This window comes from Lynx canadensis, chromosome A1, assembly GCF_007474595.2.
Source record: "Lynx canadensis isolate LIC74 chromosome A1, mLynCan4.pri.v2, whole genome shotgun sequence".
NCBI lineage: Eukaryota > Metazoa > Chordata > Mammalia > Carnivora > Felidae > Lynx > Lynx canadensis.
In genome coordinates, this window is record NC_044303.2 from 204,932,714 (window position 1) to 204,954,504 (window position 21,791).

Genomic DNA, 21,791 nt, shown 5'->3' on the forward strand with positions numbered 1-21,791 from the left:
GTGTAGGGAAGGGGCAGTACATTAGACCGGGGACCAAGTACATCATAGCTGAGTATGCTATAAACTTCTAGCAGTTGCTCTGTGAATAACCGTCCAGCTTTGTCCACTAGCTCATTGTCACTCACCACTGCTATACTCAACAGGTACCAATAGGCCCTGGTTCAGTTCCAGTGTGTTCCAGTTAACTAGTGCTGCCTAAAAAACCACCCAAACTTAGTGTCTTCAAACAATAAGCATCTTATTCTCATGAGTTCTTTGGTTCAGTGATTTGGATGGTGCACAATAGGGATAGTTGTGGGTTTGTGTTTTGTTTGTTTGTTTTCTATTCTGCAATGTTTGAGGCCTCAACCAGGAAAACTAAGGGCTGGAGGCAGTTCCAACAGCCGGGGGCTGTAATCATCTTGAGTCTTCTTCACTCACATGGCTGATGACTGGGCTGAGATGAGTTGAAGATATCACTTGGCCAGACCCATCTACACATGGCCAGTCCATGTGGCCTGGACTTTTCACAAACATGGCAGCTGGATTTTGAGAGGGGGCATTGTAGAAGACCTAGGAAGAAGCTGCATCTGGAAGGTGCACACAGCATTTTTTCCATTACAGTCTTGGTTCTAAGTGAGTCATTAAAGCCATATCAGATAGGAGGCCATTAAGAAATGTGCGGACATGTTTTAAACTGCAACAGTATATCATGAAGAGATGGCTAGCACTGTAATTGTTGGCCTTTAGAATTGCTGTATCTTCAACAGAAATATGGGTCCTAAGATCTTGTAGGTCTCCAGTGAGCAAGGACACAAAAGTGCTAATGAATGTCCTAGGCTTCTGTTCTGGTAACAAAGCACAAGTATTGGTTTGTACCAGCAAAATCTGGCTCTTGTGTCGTCAACTCTGACCTTGTGTCTTTGTTTTCAGTGCCCTTCCAGCCAAAGACTACCAGGAACACACATGTATCTGAACAGGTTGGATTTAGTACTTTTGCAGTAAAGCAGAATACACACCAAGGGGAACTGTAGGGTGTGTCAGTGAGAGAGTGTTTAGAACCCATCATGGGGTTTGGGCTTTGGTTGAATAATTTGGGAGAGGGCCTAAGAAACTGGAGTTTCACTCTAGATTGGATATGGTCAGAAAGGGGCAATTCAATGACTAGGTATTTCATGAACTATAGAACAGGTGGATATGGAGGAGGTTCTCATTTAAGAAAAAAAATCACACTTAGCAAGAGAAGATGATACTTGGTATGAAAGAGTAAAACGTTCAGGACTGAAGGACTGAAAATCTGCTCTCACTGAAATAAAAGTACCCTTGCTGTTAATCAGTCTGGGAGGACAGACACAGATAAAGCCAGCTGCAAAGTTAACAGGACACATTTTCCCCAAAGTCATGCAATTTTAACTGCCACCGTGACCCTTTGCATGGCCACTGCTTTGTTACCAATGCTGTCTTCAGACCTGCTTTGCTATCCCACCCATCTATTCCTGGGGATACCCAATTGCTAAATAGTCCTCCCCTCATGACAGCACCACATCCCTAATTAATCCCTGCTTCTAATCCTGCTTCAGAAACAACATCCAACACAGAACCAGTATCCCTTCCCTCAGAACTTGCTCAGAATCCTTCAGCAGGAGCCCACATCTTACCAGTCGGTGCCCTCTTCCCCCTGGTGTAGCACGCCATTTGTTTTTTCTCTGGAGTTTGCTCCCTTGCTTACAAGTCCTTATTTTAAGAGCCTGCTGGCTTGAGCCTGGTGATCTTTGGCTGACTAGACTTTGGTATACGTAAATAATTTGAGGTCACGTATGCTGCTACTGTGTTGTCAGCCTGGCAAAGCACCAACCCTGGATGGACCTGCTTCACCCAGGCAGCTGGAGGCCATGTTTTCTGGTAGGTTAGTGCCAGTGTAAATTCATAATCGCCACCTAGGCTGTCAGCACTGCCAGCGATCTGTGTTTATTACCTTGTTTATCTCAAACTCTCCACTCTATTTGCTCCTCATCCCCTAAGGACTTGCTTCACAGAAGAAATTGGGCAGATGTATACAAATGCATCTGCGTTCACTTCATTTTTCCTCTTGTACAGGATGTATCCCTCCTCTTAAAGGCCAAGTATTCCACATGTGCCCAAAACCTGTGCCCTCTGACTCATGAACTCTCTTGTTACTTAGTCTGTATTTTTTCTTTTTTTTAACCTCTGCATGAGCTGTCAAACATGTCATTCTTCTTGAGAGAAATCTGGCCCTTAACATTTCTCTCCCAACTACAGTTCTATGCTTTCTAGTGAGATTTTTCAAATATCCCATTTTCTTCTACTTCCTATTTGCCCTTCAAACACATAGCTTCTGCTGCCACTACATACAACAGCCCTTGCTGATTACATTTATGCCACTAAATCAAGTAGATACTTGATTCTTTAGCTTGTTCTCTAGGCAATATCTGACACAAGTGACACCAAAATTGAAAACCTCTAGGCACCTGGAATAGAATAACCTTTCTGGCTTTATGTGGTTCCCCAGTGTTTGTGGGATTCTCTTCCCTTAGCTAATCTATTGAGTATTGGTGTTCCTCAAAGCCCACTCCTAAACATTTTCTTCTGTCACTGTATCTTTGGGCTATTTAATCCTCTCCTAAAGCTTCAGTTAGCAGCTATCAACACTGACTTCTGGATTGGTTTGTTTCTACACTTTTTGCTAACTTGCCATTTCCACTAGGACGACTCACAAACTTTAAGTCATGCTATTCCCTAAACTTTGTTTTCTTGCATCCCTCTTACTGATGGCACTGCTACCTATCCACTTGCTCCAACAGAACTGCTGGAACTGTTTTCAATGCCTGTTCAGTCATCCCTAAGACTATAGAATTGATCTAAGTATTTCTTGGAGCTGTGCTCTCCAGACTCACGGTCTAATCTTGAGTCTGAAATGCCATCTCTCCTGTTGCTTTTTCAGATTATTGGGCTCCCCACATCTGTTCCTACATCCTACAATCCATTCTCTACCCAGCTGTTCCAGGTATTTTTCTAAAGTACAAATAGCATCATAAAACCCCCTTGTAGTAGACGGTTAACAAATAGGAGGTTCTTAGTCATTAGAGGGGAAAAAAGGTGGGAACAGGATAGGACCCAAGTACTGTGTGATACAAATTGATGTTACTGGTCAATGAAAACATGGCATCTGAAGGTCCCCTTATTATACTTTACATAAGCTTGAAGTCAATTTGCTTATCAGACTTTCAAAAATGGAGATGAATGTAAGGAGTTAGATTTCTCCCCATTCCTTGCTGTTGCCACTTTTGCTTAAAGCCCTTGTAATAGTTTACCATTGCCTTTTTTTTTTTTTTTTAATGTCTATTTCTGAGAGGGAGAGAGAGAATCCCAAGCAGGCCCCACACTGCCAGTGCAGAGTCAGACTTGGGGCTCAAACCACAAACCATAAGAGTCGGACCCTTAACTAAGGCATTCAGGCACCCCTACCATTGCCTTTAAGATAGAATCCATAATTCATAAAACCATAATGATCTAGCCCTTACTTATCTCTATCACCCCCTTCAGGCTTTCTCTCCCCTAAAAGCCTCTCTCTATAACCGTTCTTAAACCAAACTAGCTTTTTAAGGGTCAAGATCTTTCCTTTGGACCTCAGGGCCCTGTGTTACCTCTGTTTGAAACAGTTTCACCCCCACAGTACCTGGCTAAACCTACCTACCCTTTGGATTTCACTGGAAATACTTCCTCAGCCTCAGATCTGTCCACTACATGCTCTCACAGACCTCTGTATTCTATTTTAGGAACACTTACTACAACTGTGATCAAATTACTGTCTACTCCTTTCTTTCCAGTTCATCTCCAGTCCTCATCTTCTACCCTGGGTCTCACTCCCTGCCTTATTTCTAAGGTGCCCAGCACATAGTAGGTTCTCCATAAATACTTAATGACAATAAATTTATCGGACACATCTACTTGCTACTTAGGAAAAAAGCGCAGATACATAGTTGAAAGATATTTTCTGACACCAAATTAGAAAAAGAAGAGGTCTCTTTGACCCAAGTTTTTTCGGTTTTGTTTTTTGTTTTTTACAGCTTTATTAAGGTATCATTTTTGTTTAGATTAAATAAGCGTTAGTCCACTAAAATCCACCCATGTGGTTAGCTCTTGGCTGGGCTATCAGATGTTGGTCCTCACGGGAGGAGTCACAACCAGGTGGGGCGGGTACCAACCTTTGAGTATCGGAAGTAAAGATCAAAGAGGAAGCAACCACATTCAGGACTGGAAACGCCCACCTCCCCTACTTCCGGTCCCGTCCTTTGCTGGGCGCTCGACGGATTGGCCCCCGGAACAGAGGGCGTGCTTGGGCGGGACTTCCGGTATTTTGGAGCGGAAAGACGCTTCCGCGGCTTGAGGGAAAATTTGAACTGTTGATTTCCTGTGTTTATTTTGCGGGGAGGTGGTTGGCGTTTCAGCTTCTCTCCCGCTACTGACTCGACGAACGTCTCGGCTAAAAATATTCTCCCTGTGGCCTTATTCCTCTGCGCTTGTCACTGTTTTCTCTCATCAAGAAACATAACTTGTTGGTAATTTGTCAGATTCATGAAATATCCATCGAGAAGCAGTCGTGGGCAGACTTCAAGCATTTTGGCAAATTAAAGCACAGGGGCCGTTGATTGGCCTTATTTCCGCGACTTTTCATCTCAGAATTGCCGTGTTGAGTCCAAGACGTTGGTGGTGGTTTTGGTGAGGCTTTTTCTGTAACTACATATTGCCGTTTTGAAAAATGAGGTCCAATTGATGACAAGTACAGACTTGTCAAGTACGGAGATTGTTAAATATACTGTGACGTAATGTACTGGGTGGTGAAAACAAACAGGAATAAGACGGTAAAGATGAAGCTGAAATGTGGGTTGGAGCCGGATTATGTTTTTTTATGATAGGCTGGGAACTTTAAATATTCCACTGTTTCTTGTGTATGCTTGTTATTTAAGTAAATAAGAACTATATCTCTAACTTTTTTTTTTTAATTAAAAACTTGGGCAAGCATAGAGATCTTTTCCCATTCGGCAATTTTTATTTTTTTCTGAAATAGCATCTGAGATATATATATGTATGTATATATATATATATATATATATACACACACACACACACACACACACACATATATATTTCTATTTTTTTCTGAAATAGCAAGTAGACATCTGAGATATATATTTCTATTTATATGTATTAACTATATTTCTATATATATGTTTACATATATGCAGTATAAATACATGTATTGTTATGAATATTGCTCGCTAAACGAACAAGTATGTAATCAAGTGTTGTAAAATGGTTGGTATGGTCTGGATAGTGGAAAGTTTCCTATAACAGCAATACTGGAAATGGATTGGAGAGGGAAGAAACTGGAAGAAGGTCCCAGATAGTTGCAGAAATGAAGGGGAAAGTTGATGAACTGAAATGGAAAAGGAGCCGGGTTCATAAAAGAAACCTACCAAATCAACAAGACATGTTACAGGGCTGTGGAGAGAAATATTGCTAACATTGAGATGCCATTAACTTAAATTGCAAATTCAGGAGGAACAAGAATTTTGAAATTCACTTGCTTATTCTTTCATCATTAAATAAATATTTATTGCACCCTTAGTATTTGCCAACTATTGTTTTAAATGCCAGGGATACAATGGTGAGTAAGACAGATGAGGCCTGGTTTGATTGAGTTTATACCCTGGTGGGCAAAGTCAAAAAGCGATCAAATGAATAGAATCAGTTTTGATAGTGATAGATGCTATGAGTAAGAAAGATGAAATGGATAAAAAGTGATTGGGAGATGACTGGGAACAATAAAGTCAGGCCTTTGAGGAAGTGATATTTAAGCTTAAAAGACAAAGAGCCAGCCATGTGATAAGCCAGGGGAAGGACAGGCTAAGCCGAAAGAACAGTGCAAAGATTCTGATATAGGAAACATCCTGTTTTAAAAACATTAAAAAGGCCAGTGTAGCTAAAGTGTCCTGAGCAAGGAGAGAGTTATGAGATGACATTTGGAGAGGAAGATGGGGCCACATTATGTGGCTGTTATAGGCCATGGTTAGGAATGTCATGTAAGTGCAGAATGGTAGATTGTGAGCCAGCATGTGATAGATCTCATTTTTATTTTAAAAGATCTCTGTGGCTATTGTGTGCAGCCTGGACTTGAGGGAAGTAAGAATGAAAGTGAAATTAGGGGACGTTGCAGAAGTTGCTTTGGTGGGAGTGATTATGTTCCATTTTGGTCATGTGGATTGAGTTTGATTAATTTAGTCATGTGGATTGAGTGGAACATGAAGAGAGGTCTATCAGGCAGCTGGAAGCACTGGGAGGGATCTGGTGGATTTGGAAGTTCTCTAGAGAGAAGAAATAAAATTGTGTGGCTCTCCTCAGGAGAGACCATATGGTTTAATGTTTACTTATATTCTGACATATTCTACAGAAGATTATAGGCCAGTCATATGTAGCCGATTACATACATTGAAAGGGGGTAAGACTCTTAAAAATTTTTTTTTTAACGTTTATTTATTTTTGAGACAGAGAGAGACAGAGCATGAATGGGGGAGGGTCAGAGAGAGAGGGAGACACAGAATCTGAAACAGGCTCCAGGCTCTGAGCTGTCAGCACAGAGCCCGACGCAGGGCTCGAACTCACGGACCGCGAGATCATGACCTGAGCCGAAGTCGGCTGCTTAACCGACTGAGCCACCCAGGTGCCCCAAGACTCTTTTAAAAACCAAGGGTGGATGTAAAAGCAACACGGGTGTATATAGTAAGAAGAGATGAAATGGGGACTGAGGTCAGGTCTCGAATCCTTGATTTAAGAGAATGGTGAAAAGGAATGATTAAACTAAGAACAGAGGTAGGGTGCCTGGTTGCCTCAGTCAGTAGAGCATGTGACTCTTGACCTCAGGATCATGAGTTCAAGCCCCACGTCAGGTGGGGAGCCTACTTAAAACAAAAAAATCAAAAACAGGTAGATGTGGTGGGGTAAACCATGGCACTCCCCCCCCCTCCCGCTTTTTTTAAAAAAGTAAAAAGGCAGAGGAACACAATTCAGTGCAGAGAAAGGTAGATAACACTATCACAGTGACCAGTTTAGTAGGATGAAGACTGAAGTTACTGGGTGCAGGGAGACATCGGTGACAGTTCTGAATCAGTGCAACAATTCCAGCACGAAGGTGGAAGGAAACTGGATTGCAATGGATTGAAGATGGATGGGAGTGAAAGTAGATAATGAGTGGATACTTTACTTGAGAAGTTTTTTGGTAGGAAAAAGGTAAACTGAGGAACGTTACTTTTTTCTGTCAGGTGAAAGTTGATCACCTGAGTGGCCAAAGATAATGTTCTAGAAGGGGTTGGGTTAGTGTTTAGAAAGGAAAGTCTTAAAAAGGATGATGTCCTAGAGGGAGGTGGGTAAGTGTCAGAGAGGATGGGGTTGGTGTTAGAAAGGAATCATAAGATTTATTGAACTCGACATTGCAATACTGGGACTGGCAAATGTGTTCCCTTGTTTAATCCTTGCAACAATCCTGTTACTGTCCCTCATGTTACAAATAAGGGAAACAGACAACTTGAGGCATTTAACTAGTCTAGTAAATTGTAGAGTATGAATGGAACCCAACCCTCTAATTCCCCTGCAGTCATCCCTATATGGAAAGCATAGGTGATGACACATTCTAAAGGTAGGGAAAAAGAAATTGAATTCAGTGAAGTAAGAATGAGTCTAAGACACTCTATGATTAATTAACTTGCTCAGTAGTGACATGGAACGTCTTCCTTAATGTCAGACTAGGGACAAAAATCCAGGTATTGGGATTTCTTTTTCAGTACTCTTTTTTCTTAGGCCTGATAGTTTTGGCCTGCCTTTTGCATGCATTACAAATGATTTGCTGTATTCTTATGCAAAGGTGGAATTTCCTTTTATTTGAAATTAGTTACTGAGCATAGAATTTACAGAATTTAAGCTTCAGGAGAACTAAAGCTATTGAAATTGTAAAGGCAGTTATAACTAGGTGGGCTTTCTTCTCCCTCTAGGTTATCTTCCCACCCTGGAGTAAAGCTCTAGGGGGTAAGGCATTCTGTTAAGGTTGTTAATTTCAGATCATTTAAAAGTATGTAGTAAAGTAATCACTTTTCCCCCCAAAAAAATAAATGCAACGAAAATATGTTTTGTTTATGTTCTTAGAAAATGCATTCACTTTTTATGATAGAACTTTTGTACATTAAGGGAACAATTTGTGCTACCCTGTTTCCTATTCAGTCTTCTCCTTGGAAGGACATTTTATCCGTAGTCATAGTAATGGCAGCTGAAGTGCAAATGGTACTTTATGAAGATGATTCCGTGCAAGTGCAATATGCTGATGGTTCCAGACTACAGCTTTCTCCTTGTGGCTCTGAATTTCTATTTGAAAAGGCACCTCCTGTTTCAGCACATCCTTTAGAACGACCAGAAAGAATTCGTCAAAGGACACATTTTGTTATCAGCACTTACCGAGTAAGTAATGGCTTAAAAACAACTCATTTTGGTACCAGAATATTGGTGAGGTAGCTAGAATGTGGAAAGTAATTAGTATTCTAGATTACTGTCACTCTGAATTGATTTTCAAATTATTTTACATTTTTTGAAGGTTATGTTTTGTATTTCTTTCTGTAGGAGCAACTACAGCAAGCCCTAGATTTTCGAAATTCTTTTGCTACTTGCCCTTTTTTATCTGAAAGCATCATACCTTCTGAAAGAAAAAAGGTAATTTTTTAAAGCTTTTTTATAAGTAATATTTGAGGACAAGTAATTAGAAACAGGTAGTTTAATTTTTTTCTTCATGACACTTGGGAATACACACTGCTGTAGAATGCGTAGGCCTATATTGTTCACCAGACTACGATGTTCTGATATGATCTATATATATATATATATATATATATATTTCCATATATATTTTATATTTACATATATGTGTGTGTATATATATATATATATATTTTTTTTTTTTTTTAAAATAAAGTTTATTTACTTAGAGCATGAGTAGGAGAGGGGCAGAGAGAAAGGGAGAGAATCCCAAGCAGGCTTCATGTGTCAGCACAGAGCCTGATGCAGGGCTTGAATTCACGAACCGTGAGACCATGACCTGAGCCAAAATCAAGAGTCGGATGCCCAACCACTGAGCCACCCAGGCACCCTGATATGTTATGTACTGATTGAGACCCAGAAGATGCATAGTTCATCTTCCTGACCTTTTCTTTGTAGCCAAAGATTATACTCAGAATTTTTCAGATTAATGACTTTTTATTTTATATTCATATTTTTCTGTTACTAGCAAGGATTTTAGCCTTCTTCCTTTCACATCTGGGTATGAATTAATTTACCGGAACACTGGACGTTTTATTTTTATTTTTTATTTAACGAAACTCTACACCCAGCATAGGGCTCAAACTCACAACCCCAAGCTCAAGAGTTGCATCCTCTACTGACTGAGCCAGCCGGACGCCTCCAGGTGGATGACTTTTTGATTCTCAGAGGTGTCAAAATTAAGAAATTATGTGGCTGTTTTCAGTAGTTTATGTGCAGTTCATGTGTAATAGAGATGTGTATATTTGTAGGTATACATATTTTATTTTTTTGCTTATGTTCTATTTTGAACTTTTTTTAATGTTTATTTATTTTTGAGAGAGAGACAGAGAGACAGAGCTTGAGCAGGGGAGGGGCAGAGAGAGAGAGATAGACACAGAATCTGAAGCGGGCTCCAGGCTCTGCACTGTCAGCACAGAGCCCAACGTGGGGGTCAAACTCACAAATCACGAGATCGTGACCTGAGCCGAAGTTGGACACTTAACCAACTGAGCCACCCAGTTGCCCCTGAACTTTTACGAATAATAATAATGATAGCTGTCATTTATTGAGGATTTACTATGTGCAAAGAAATAGGAATGATGGTAAAAATATTTAATAACACCAGTATGGCATGGGTCTCTGATAATCAAAGTGGGTATTTAGCCAGTCAGAATAGGTATATTGGCTAGATATTATCCCCTTTATATAGCTGAGGGAACTAAATCTCAGAGAGTTTACCTAACCTTGTTCATGGACATTTTCTAAGAGGTAGTCAGGATTTGAATCCAGTCTGTTTGAAGACTGTCTTCTTTTTTTTTTTAAGACTATATCTTTTAATTAGTTTCCACTACTCGATAATGACAAAGGAGCCAAGAAAAATCGTAAGGTGTAATTTAGTGTATAAGGCTATTTTTCCACTATCTTTTGAGTAACTTTATTTGTTGAAACTGCAGTTTGCTGTTGATAGGGTTATTAGATAATCTAATTCTAGAAGAGAGAACTCTCTTAACTGACCACCCTTACAAGCCAGTTTTGCCATCAGTGAATACTGTACTAACATCTGTACATATAAATAGCACTGTAGGTTTAAGAGGCTTTCTTTTCTAAATTTAAAGTTTTATATAAATGAAAGCTGAAATGTTTACCTGTTCGCAAAATTAATTGGCTGAAAGACCGTTATGTGACACTGGCTGGTTTTATCTTATATGGAGAGATGCCATAGTTACTGGCACCTGTCATGAGTCTGTGCTATTGGTCAGGATCAGTTTACTTTTGAGTAATTCAGTTTTTAAAAATGTTGCTTTTTTTAGGGGCACCTGGGTGGCTCAGTTAAGCGTCTGACTTCAGCTCAGGTCGTGATCTCACAGTCCATGGGTTTGAGCCCCGCGTCAGGCTCTTTGCTGACAGTTCAGAGCCTGGAGCCTGCTTTGGATTCTGTGTCTCCCCTCTCTCTGCCCCTCCCATGCTCATGCTCTCTCTCTGTCTCTCAATAATAAATAAACGTTAAAAAAAATTGTTGCTTTTTAAACAACCTAGAATTTTTTATTTAACTTAATTAATTAATTATTATTATTTTTTTAATGTTTATTTATTTATTTTGAGAGAGAACAAGCTGGAGAGAGGCAGAGAGAGGCAGAGTGAGAAGAATCCCAAGCAGGCTTCATGCTGTCAGCCCAGAGCCTGACATGGGGCTCGAACTCACAAACTATGAGATCATGACCTGAGCCAAAATCAAGAGTTAGACACTTAACCAACTGAGCCACCCATGTGCCCCGCTACCTAGGATTTATTTTAGTGTATGGTATGCTAGGTGCTATCTAGGATAGATAGTCTTATTTAGTGTATTTGCTAACCCTTTGAGAGTACCATTTATTTTTATTTTTTTAAGTTTATTTATTTATTTGAGGGAGAGAGAGAAGGAGGAGAGAAGGAGGGAGAGAGAGAAGGGGAGAGGCAGAGAGAGAATCCCAGCAATCTTTGTGCTGTCAGAGCAGAGCCTGAAGTGGGGCTTGAACTCATGAACCATGAGATCATGACCTGAGCCGAAATTAAGAGTCAGACGCTTAACTGACTGAGCCACCCAGGTCCTCTCTAGTACCATTTATTAAATAAATCATTCTCCCTTTCCCTCCTTGTTCTGAAAGGTTATATTATTACATGTAGCATCTTAAGATGTGGTTGATTCTGTTTCCATATTACCTGAGTTGCTCTGTCAGTGATTTCTATACTAGTTCCATACTAATCATTTAAGTTATGATTGCTTTTAATATAGTATTGTTTGTAGTGTTGTTTGTACATGGTAGTTAGTGCTGGTCTTCCCTCAGTATTCTTTTTCAGAGTAGGCATTTGAGAAGGGTTGAAAATCTTTTTATTTCTGATTCATTGAACATTTTAAACAAAAATGTCTAACGCTAAATATAGTCAGGATAACTTTTTTATTTTTCTTCTCATTCTTTTTTAAAAATATCGATCGATTGATTGATTGATTGAGAGAAAGAGTGCACACACATGAGCATGGGAGGGACAGAGAGGGAGAGAGAGAATCCCAAGCAGGCTTCACAAACCCGTTGTAGGGCTCTAGCTCACAAACTGTGAGATCATGACCTGAGCTGAAATCGAGAGTTAGATGCTTAACTGACCAAGCCACTGACAGGCACTCCTTTTCTCTCTCTCTCTCTTTTTTTTTAATATTTATTTTTAGAGAGAGAGAGAAAGAGAGAGAGAGAGAGAATGAGTAGGGGAGAGGTAGAGAGAGGGAGACAGAATCCAAAGCAGGCTCCAGGCTCTGAGCTATCAGCACAGAGCCTGACACCGGGCTCAAACCCATGAAGCGTGAGATATGACCTGAGCCGAAGTCAGACGCTTAACCAAATGAGCCACTCAGGCGTCCCTTCTCTCTCATTCTTCGTGTGTGTGTGTTTTACATCTCTCTCTGTAAGAGAGAGAATCTTAATATCAAATATTCTTTAGAAAACCATATATATACACCAACACCTGGCTCTCCATTTTCATTCTCTCTAGATAGTAAAACACAAACAAAACTTTTAAGAGCTTTCTTATACAATATGTAAGCATCGAATGTGTGGAAACATTGGACTGCTGACAAAATACTCCCCATCTCTCTTTGTCTCCTCAACTCAGCGTATCTTCATTGACTTCTCAGAAGTCAGATGGCCCAGTCCTGATACTGATGATGGCATGCTGTGTATGCAGAGCGGCACCGTGAAGATATCATCATTAGATGGGCATGCATACCTTTGTCTGCCGAGATTGCAGCTTGAATTTACAGTACATTTTTTGTGTAAAGTAAGCCAGAAGCCAGACTCATCTATAGTATTGTCAGAAAAGAAGATTCAAGCCAGAAAGGACAAACTAGATGAAACAGCAGGCAAAATCTGTACATATGGAAGTTTATCAAGACAGAGACTGAAGAATAAAGAAAACGAACTTTACTATCAGACCATGAAATCCAAGGAACCTTTAGAGAAAAAGAGCTGTGTAAATGGAGCCGAAGGGAGTGGCGAGCCACCTCTGCCTGGTACAAAACACACGTGTGTATACACGTGGGTGAAACAGTGCTGGCCTGTGGCCTCCTGTCCAGAGGAATGGAAATATCCCTTGTCTTTAGCACTGCATTTGCATGATAAAATCAGCAGTGTGTCTAGAATTGATGCAGCCATCACCCAGAATAAAACTTTGACTTCTGATATTTCAGAGGAAAGAGGGAAAGAGGTTTCTGTTCTTCCCAGGGCCCTGTTACTCAGCTGTCCTGTCCCACACCTGCACAGGTAATGGAAGAACAGCTTATTTGTCATAAAGCCCTTGTCAGAGCCAGTCTTTATCTAAAGATATTTTTTCTTTTGTAATCATCTGCTACCATTCATAAGGAAAGTTCACTCAGTGAGCCAAAACTTTGCTAATAACCGATAGTAAAGAATTTCCCTAGCCAATGTGTTCCTTATGTGTCTTACTCTGTGTCCACGCATTGAGTGGTTATGGAAGGCTGACTATACGCTATATACTTTGTTAAGCACAGAGACTATAGAGATGTCTAAGCTATAGTCCCTGCTTTTTAGGAGCTTAGACTCTATTAAGGTCACTGTCACTGACAAGATGGTTAAAGTGTGATAAGTAGTGGCACAGGGCTCTGGCAGTGAGCACAGAGAAGCCTCAGCTGCACCCAGTGGAGCCCGTTACCTTGTAGCTGGAGCATGGTTCCGACCCGCTGATGAGCATGGGTTCTTTCTTTCATACCTAGTCTCAGAGGCCACCCCTGTCTTTGGTTAGCTGACTATAAATCTATTTATTGAAATTTTTTGAAAAAAGGGGTAAACGTGGAGAAGCCTCTGAACACCAGATATAAACCTTTTCTCTCCCTAAGAGGTGAATAAACTAATGGTTACAGATTTGTAACACGAACTTCCATAAGTAGTAGAGTAATAATGGTAATAGCTAACACAAAGCGCTTACGTGCCGGGCACAGCTCTACTGTAGCTATTTGATTCTCATAGTAGCTCCATGAGGAAAACACTGTCATTGCCCCATTTTGTTGAGGAATCTGAGACACAGGAAGGTGAAATAATCTGAGCAGGGTCACGTAGCTAGTGCTTGTAGAATTGGGGTTTGAGCCCAGGTAGTCTCCCAATACGTATTTGTTATTTAAATACGTATTTTAAATATGATTTTTCAGGCTGGTCATGATTATTTGGTTAAAATTGAAAGTTCTAGTATTATAAGTACACACTGAAAGAGATTTAGGCTTCTAAATTAACAATTTTCAGTAACTTGCCACTAACTTTGGATTAAAATCCATTATCTTTAAACATGGCTTAACAGGCCTTCCATTTTCTGGTCTCTTCCTACGTCTATGATCCTCACCACGTTTGCCCTTGCTTTTTCTACTCTTGCTAAACTGGACTTTTTACAATCTCTAGAATGCCTGTTCAAGCTTGGTTTCACCATTGCACCTACTCTTTCCTCTGCGAGGAGCACTCCTTTATCTTTCTCAGTTCGCTGACTTGTGCACGTCTTCTGGTCCCAGCACAAGCCTTTCTTCCTTAGGGTGGTTATCCCCAAGTTCCTAGACAGGATTAGGTTCTTCTACGTGTCCATAGCATCCAGTAATTCTCTTTTCTTTGTGTTCAGTGTTTACTACTTAACATCCCTGCTTGATAGGAATCTTCCCTGAGGGCAGTGACCATGTCTGCTTTTTTGGGTGTTATATCTGCAGTGTGCATAGCATAGATATTGCAGGAAATATCTGTTGTTTGGATCCTTAATTTATGTAATTGTGCTGAGATTGAATAAGAAGATTGTTAAAAATACTGAAGGAAAAAAATCCATGGAAAAATAAGATTAGTTTTCAGTTCCTTCATACACTTTTATATTAATTTTTACTTTTCTTGGATCTAACAAGTTAAGCCAGAAATAAATGTTACAGTTGCCCTATGTGGTTGATTTCTAAAGGTAATTTTGTTGAGCAACCAGAATTAATAGCTTGTATTTTGTCCTTCACAGGTGGAATTTTTGTGATTCACTTTCACAAGGACAGTTTGATGAAGAATATTCCTATCCTGAACTAGTGAAAGTAGTTTGGTACAAAGGTGTAACTTATCGGTAAGGCACCAGTGTTGGAAGTATTTAGTGATGTCTGAGGAGATGGGACTAGCCTTGCAGACAGACTCCCACAAAAGGACACAGTTTGGCAAGGGCCATCATTCTTATGTTTGGTCCTACATTTTATATGTCTTAAAACTTAGTTTTATTAGTGCACACAGGAGTCTTGTGACTAATTCACATTAACCATATTCACAAGATTTTTGTGACAACTCCAGAGCCAGTGAGGCTTAGTTTTGCTACTGAATGAAATACTTAGGTCAGTTATTTAGGATACCCCTTCCAAGCATCGGGGGATCTAGTTGTCTGAATTAGTCACATCAAAATGTTGCCTATTGAGCATGGAATTAGAGAAGATTAGAGGCTCCTCTGTGTCTGCACTATTCCATTGAATTATCCCTACCCCACCACAAAGTACACCTCTCTAGTGACTAGAATACTAATGTTGGCTAGATTTAGGGTTTTACTTCTATAAATAATGCTAGAATAGCATTGTAAGATTTTGTTCTTAGGGCTTTCCTTTTCTTGCATGAAAGCCCATCCCCTTCTGACAATATATTCTTCATATATTTCTCAGTAAAAACTGACTTGGCTGAAGTTTTGTACATTATATATCCCCAGTACCTTGATTATACTTGGCTACTTCAAATATGATTAGTCACCTTCTCTTAGGGATGGCTCATTTTACACATGGCTAATCTCATTCATCAGGTATAGATTCGACTAGTTTGATTATTAAAGAATTATCTTATTTTCAGGCTCTGGTGTTGTCATATTTAACTCCTTTGCAATGGGCATTTCTTTGGCAACTAGTATATGCCAGCTACTATGATTGGCAGAAGGGACACCAGGATGGTAAGATGCCTGACCTCCAGAAACTAGGCTTAGCTGTTGAAATAGATACATTAACTGATTCTGTGTGTTCTGTTTATTTTTTGCAAAAAATTTAATTTAGCCAGTTGGGTGCAAAGTATGAAATTATCTGTTTTGCTGGATAGGCAGAATTCCATATAGTACTTTGCTTTATTATTTTTTCTTTTTTGATTGCTCTCATTTATGTTTTAATCTTAATTAGAAAAAAAAATTTAATGATTACTTTTCTTCCTTAGACTTACCCATAAAAATGTGAACTCAATAGAGATTTATCCTGGAGATGGCTCTGTTTTCAAATCTGAGGGAGCTTATTTTGGGAGCTATTTTACTTATTATTCCATTCAGGAAGGATCAGAAGAGGTAAGCTGACAATGAGTTTTCAGCTCAAGAAGGCTTTTGTATATAGCTCTTTCTAAATAATTCTGAACATACATAGGAAATTTGATCTTTATATAATATTGCTTGCCTACTACTATGCAATCTGGAGAGTTAATACAACGTTACTGCCAGCTGTGGCACAGTGATTACTAACCACCTTATGTTTATTGCATTCTCCTCCTGTATTCTGCCAGTCATTTGCCTAAGTAATTTCCATTTATTATTATTTTTTAAGATTTTATTTTTAAGTAATATCTACACCCAAGGTGGGGCTTGCACTTACAACCCCGAGATCAAGAGTTGCACACTGTACTGACTGATCCAGCCAGGTGCCCCAATTTGTGTTTAAATCAGAAGTTAAATTTAAATTTCTTATGTCACAGAATTCATCAATACTAAAACCAGTAGCATATCTTTGAATTAATATATGCACATTAAAAGCACATTCTTTTTTCCCCACCATGTAATTATTTGCATGTTTAAAATACCTCTTAACTTCTGAATCTTTATATACAAGTAGAAAGTTGAGCAAGGTTGTTCTCTGTTGTTGAAATAGTGAAATATAACGATATATTTAATATATCAGGCCGAAATGTAATCATATGGATATATTGTCAATAGTCTAAATTTGCTTGTTCCCAATCTGACATTTGACATCCACCCTTATGTATGGATCACCATGGTATCACATGGCTTTGCTTTGCAGAATGGAACATAATATATATGTTTTCTTTTTATATTACAGTGTGGAATTTTGAGTGATAAATTGTTTATCACTTGTTCCATCTGTACTTCCCACTGCTCCCTCCACTCCCTATTTATTTTTTAAGTAAATCCCAAATATCTGCATTCATTAAAATTTTAGAATGAATATTTCATTCATTTTATATATATGTGTGGGGGGGGTATGTATGTGTGTGTGTGTGTGTGTGTATGTGTACACACATACATACATACATACATACATACATACATACATGTATGCAGATTCCCCACTGGGTCCATTTGCAAGAAAGTATTCATTTATTCAATCAATACATCTTAACTGAACCTTCCTAGGCAGGTACTCTGTCAAGCACTGGGTGAAGACAAAGAACTCCTTCCCTCAAGGGTTCAAAGTTTAGTAGTCAGTCAGACAGGCCAAGAAGCACATGAAATGAAAGCATGACACTGCTGTGTGTGCGTGTGCGTGTGTGTGTGTGTGTGTGTGTGTGTGTGTGTGTGTGTAGTACATGAGATCATCAAGTAAACAGGCAAATAGAGGGGTGTGTGCAGTTACACTGCTGACTGCTGTGTACCGAGAGTTTGAAAAAGTACAGGATAAATACTGTACATCTTCCTGGAGCTTCAGTTTTACTCAGAGGTGTCAGGGGGAGGGATGATAATTTTCATACTGAAGCAAACATATCATGGAGGAGAACATGAGCTTTGGGATAAAACAGGACTTCCAGATGACCTGTGCCTTTGTGGTAGACGGCTGAGGGCTTCACTCTCAGACCTCTGTCCACTTGAGTAAGAGATTTAGAAACAATTGGCTGTCTTTTCAGGATAGAATTATTTGCTTCTTACTTTAACCCATGCTCTAAAAATAAATTCCAGATGGGTTAAAGGGCTAAATGTAAGAAACCAAAGTTTATCATTGTTAGAAGAAAATCTAGAAGAACAATGTTTATAATCTTGGGGGAGGGGAGGTCTTCTTAAATACAGTACAAAACACCAGAAGGCACAAAATAAAAGTTTGGTAACCTTGGTAAACTTACGTTAAATTTTATATATTTAATTTTTGTTAAATTAGATAAAGCCAAAAAGTCAAAGGTCTGGAAAAAACTATTCTGTACTATAAATCAGTAATAAAAAACCAAAAAAAATAAAAACCTCTCATAGAAAAATGAATAAACAATAAGAATGGTTAAGCCATTAGAAAAGGCAATATAAATAACTTATAATATTTGGAAACCTGTCCAACTTTACTGCTTGCATCAAAGAAATGAAAATTAAAATAACAACAACATAACATTTTTCACTCATCAAATTATCGAAAGGTTGTTAATATCTATTGCTGGCAAGGGTGCGGGGAAAAGGGTGCTTTCGTAGTACTGGGTTGGAGTGTAAATTGATTTAGCCTTCGTGAAGGACAGTTTGATAATATCAAGTTAAATTGGCTAGAAATTCTGCCTCTAGGTATCTATCATAGAAGAATATTAACACATATATATATACAAAGAAATACAGCCAAGGATATGGAATGTGGCATTGTTTGTAGGAGCGAAACACTAGAACCAATCTAAATGTTCCTCAATAGAGAGATGGTGAAATGAGAGATGGTCAGATTACAGGGTGCTTGTGTGGTGGCTTAAAAGAATGAGGAAGACATAGATGCACAGAGGGATGGAAAGATCTTCAAGGCACTGTGAAAAAAGAAAGTTGCAGAAGAACATGTACAACAATATCTTCTGTGTAAAAAACAAAAACAAACCCCAAACCCAAATATGTTACTGTGTATAATACACATGTAAATGCACAGGGAAAGATTTGGGCAGGTAAAAACCAAACTGAAGCAGTTACTTTTGGGCGGGAGGAGCAGGGAGTGTGGGATTTTGTGAGGGAGGAAAAGTAGGGAGGGACTTAAATGTTGTATTTTCCTAACTTTCTTTTTTTCCAAAAACATAAAATAGTAATGTACTGTTACTTGCATAATTAAAATTCTAAGTAGGAAAGATTGTCAAGGGCTCATGATGTAAGTGCTCTCATAGAGATAAGAATGTGGTGCGTCGCTCCTTATCAGGGAAATACAAATCAAAACCACACTCAGGTATCACCTCACGCCAGTCAGAGTGGCCAAAATGAACAAATCAGGAGACTATAGATGCTGGAGAGGATGTGGAGAAACGGGAACCCTCTTGCACTGTTGGTGGGAATGCAAATTGGTGCAGCCGCTCTGGAAAGCAGTGTGGAGGTTCCTCAGAAAATTAAAAATAGACCTACCCTATGACCCAGCAATAGCACTGCTAGGAATTTATCCAAGGGATACAGGAGTACTGATGCATAGGGGCACTTGTACCCCAATGTTCATAGCAGCACTGTCAACAATAGCCAAATTATGGAAAGAGCCTAAATGTCCATCAACAGATGAATGGATAAAGAAATTGTGGTTTATATACACAATGGAATACTACGTGGCAATGAGAAAAAATGAAATATGGCCTTTTATAGCAACGTGGATGGAACTGGAGAGTGTTATGCTAAGTGAAATAAGCCATACAGAGAAAGACAGATACCATATGGTTTCACTCTTATGTGGATCCTGAGAAACTTAACAGGAACCCATGGGGGAGGGGAAGGAAAAAAAAAAAAAAAAAGAGGTTAGAGTGGGAGAGAGCCAAAGCATAAGAGACTGTTGAAAACTGAGAACAAACTGAGGGTTGATGGGGGGTGGGAGGGAGGGAAGGGTGGGTGATGGGTATTGAGGAGGGCACCTTTTGGGATGAGCACTGGGTGTTGTATGGAAACCAATTTGTCAATAAATTTCATATATATAAAAAAAAAAAAAAAAAAAGAATGTGGTGCTTTGGGACCACATAAGGGGAGGGGCACCTGACCCAATTTTGGAGAAAAGTCAACTGCAGGAAGACATGGCTGAGCTAGGAGATTTTCTTTTCCTTTCCTTTTTAAGTAATATCTACATCCTGTGTGGGTTTCAGACTCACAACCCTGAGATCAAGAGTCGGATGCTGTATCGACTAAGCCAGTCAGGTGTCCCTAGGACCTATACTTTTAAAGGAGTTATACAAAAGAGGGATGAAGGTTGGAGGAATATATAACTGAGGGAACTACTTGTCCAACTCTTTGCATGTTTGGCTTCCTATCATTAAAATTTCTATTTAAGTGTCATCTCCTGGGGCACCTGGGTGGCTCAGTCGGTTAAGAGTCCGACTTTGGCTCAGGTTATGATCTCACAGTTCGTGAGTTCGAGCCCTGCATCGGGCTCTGTGCTGACAGCTTAGAGCCTGGAGCCTGCTTCAAATTCTACGTCTCCCTCTCTCTCTGCTCCTCCCCTGCTCATGCTCTGTCTCTCTCTCCTTCAAAAATAAATAAAAACATTAAAAATAAATAAATAAATACATGTCATCTCCCAACTATCCAAATTAAAGGAGCTACCTTTGACACTATCATGATACCCTCCTCTTTTCTTCTTCATAGCAATTAGTGCTATGTGACATCTTCTTACTGATCAATGTTTGTTTGCTAACCCACTCTAGAAGTAAGCACTGTCTTGTTCAACGCAGTATTATTGCTAGAGCATAGAACAGGTAGATAAACTCACCTAACTGGAGGCTAGAGCCTGGGGCAAGGATGGAGTGTTGAAGGAAAAGAAAATGCTATAGATAGAGAATGCTGTAAAGAGAGTATTGAGGGGAATTTCCAGGGAAGAGACTAAACCACTAAATTGAGCCAGCTCATAAATGGGGCATGAGAAACCATACTGCTTTTGCACAAGTGCTGAAGGATTAAAATACGGAAGTGACATCATATTTTTGTTAGGTCATTTCAGAGGAAGATAAACTGGAGTGGGAAAGAGATAGTAGACCAGTTAGAGGACATTGATAGCAGTTCAGGGAAGAAAGTATGAGGAACCAGGCAGTGAAAATGAGAATGAAAAGCTAGGAATGGACACGAATATTAAGGAAAGAGAACTGATGACTGACTGGATATTGGGGATGAGGAAGGAGTTGAAAATGATGGCAAATTGTTGAATAAATCAATGAGTGGTGGTGCCAGGCTCTGTGTTAAATCAAAATTTTATCAAATCTAAATTGTTTTGATGACGGTTGCTTTTGATCTTACCAGGAGGTGTCAATAAAACATTTAAATTCTCTTATATCTCAAACTCACCTACCTGAAAGTAAGATACTCTTAAGATGCATCCAGATTTCAGAGAGGCTAAATTAGGAAAACTGAGTATCTTAGAATTGAAATAGGGTAGTGGAAAAGACAAGAACTCTCAAGGAACTCAGTATCCAATGAAGAAAGATGTAAATAGTTAAAATGCGTTAGTTTGAGTGCCTATCATGTACTAAGGCACATTGCTAACAAATGCTAGGGATTCAGACAGAGGTCAGAAGAACAGATACAGCCCCTACCTTCATGAAGCCCCATTCTAGCAGGGAAGACAGACACTTAATAAAAAAAACTATGAAATTGAAATTATGATGAAAACCAAAAAGCAAGAGTGGTGGGTGCGGTGCTTGTGGACGTAAGTAGGGGATTTCACCTATTCTGGGTAATGGCTTCCTGAGAGCAAAGAAATGCAGGAGTTAGACAAAGGAAGATGATGGAGGAGAGAGCTGAGATCCAGGTAGAGAGAACACACCACAGGTAGATCTGAAGTAGAGAAGGAGAAAATGCAGATTTTGAAATGAAGGTAGTTCCATTTTTGACACGTTGAAGTTGAGATGTCTTTGTGATATTCAGTGGAGAAGCCTCATAGAGATTTAGATATTCAAGTCTATAGTCCAGGATAAAAGAGGAGGGACTATTTTTTGGGTAACTACTCTATACTGAATTCTGGCCTGGGTGCTTTATAT

The 21,791-nt window shown here is 39.4% G+C and overlaps 2 protein-coding genes across 3 annotated transcripts in view; both read left to right on the top strand.

Annotated features, from left to right (window-relative positions):
* PAIP1 (poly(A) binding protein interacting protein 1) overlaps positions 1-4,387 on the top strand; it is a 9,679-nt gene extending 5,292 nt beyond the window's left edge. Inside the window, exons 4-5 of the mRNA XM_030328351.1 lie at positions 2,942-3,004; positions 4,157-4,387. Coding sequence (XP_030184211.1) covers positions 2,942-3,004; positions 4,157-4,387 — 294 coding nt within the window. The remainder of the gene's footprint in view (positions 1-2,941; positions 3,005-4,156) is intronic.
* CA1H5orf34 (chromosome A1 C5orf34 homolog) overlaps positions 4,379-21,791 on the top strand; it is a 33,237-nt gene continuing 15,824 nt past the window's right edge. Inside the window, exons 1-6 of one of the 2 annotated variants that reach the window (XM_030330264.1) lie at positions 4,379-4,719; positions 8,272-8,505; positions 8,665-8,754; positions 12,481-13,127; positions 14,857-14,955; positions 16,065-16,188. In XM_030330264.1, the coding sequence (XP_030186124.1) occupies positions 8,311-8,505; positions 8,665-8,754; positions 12,481-13,127; positions 14,857-14,955; positions 16,065-16,188 (1,155 nt within the window). In that variant the 5' untranslated portion in view covers positions 4,379-4,719; positions 8,272-8,310. The remainder of the gene's footprint in view (positions 4,720-8,271; positions 8,506-8,664; positions 8,755-12,480; positions 13,128-14,856; positions 14,956-16,064; positions 16,189-21,791) is intronic. The other variant, XM_030330271.1, reaches the window with a different exon arrangement.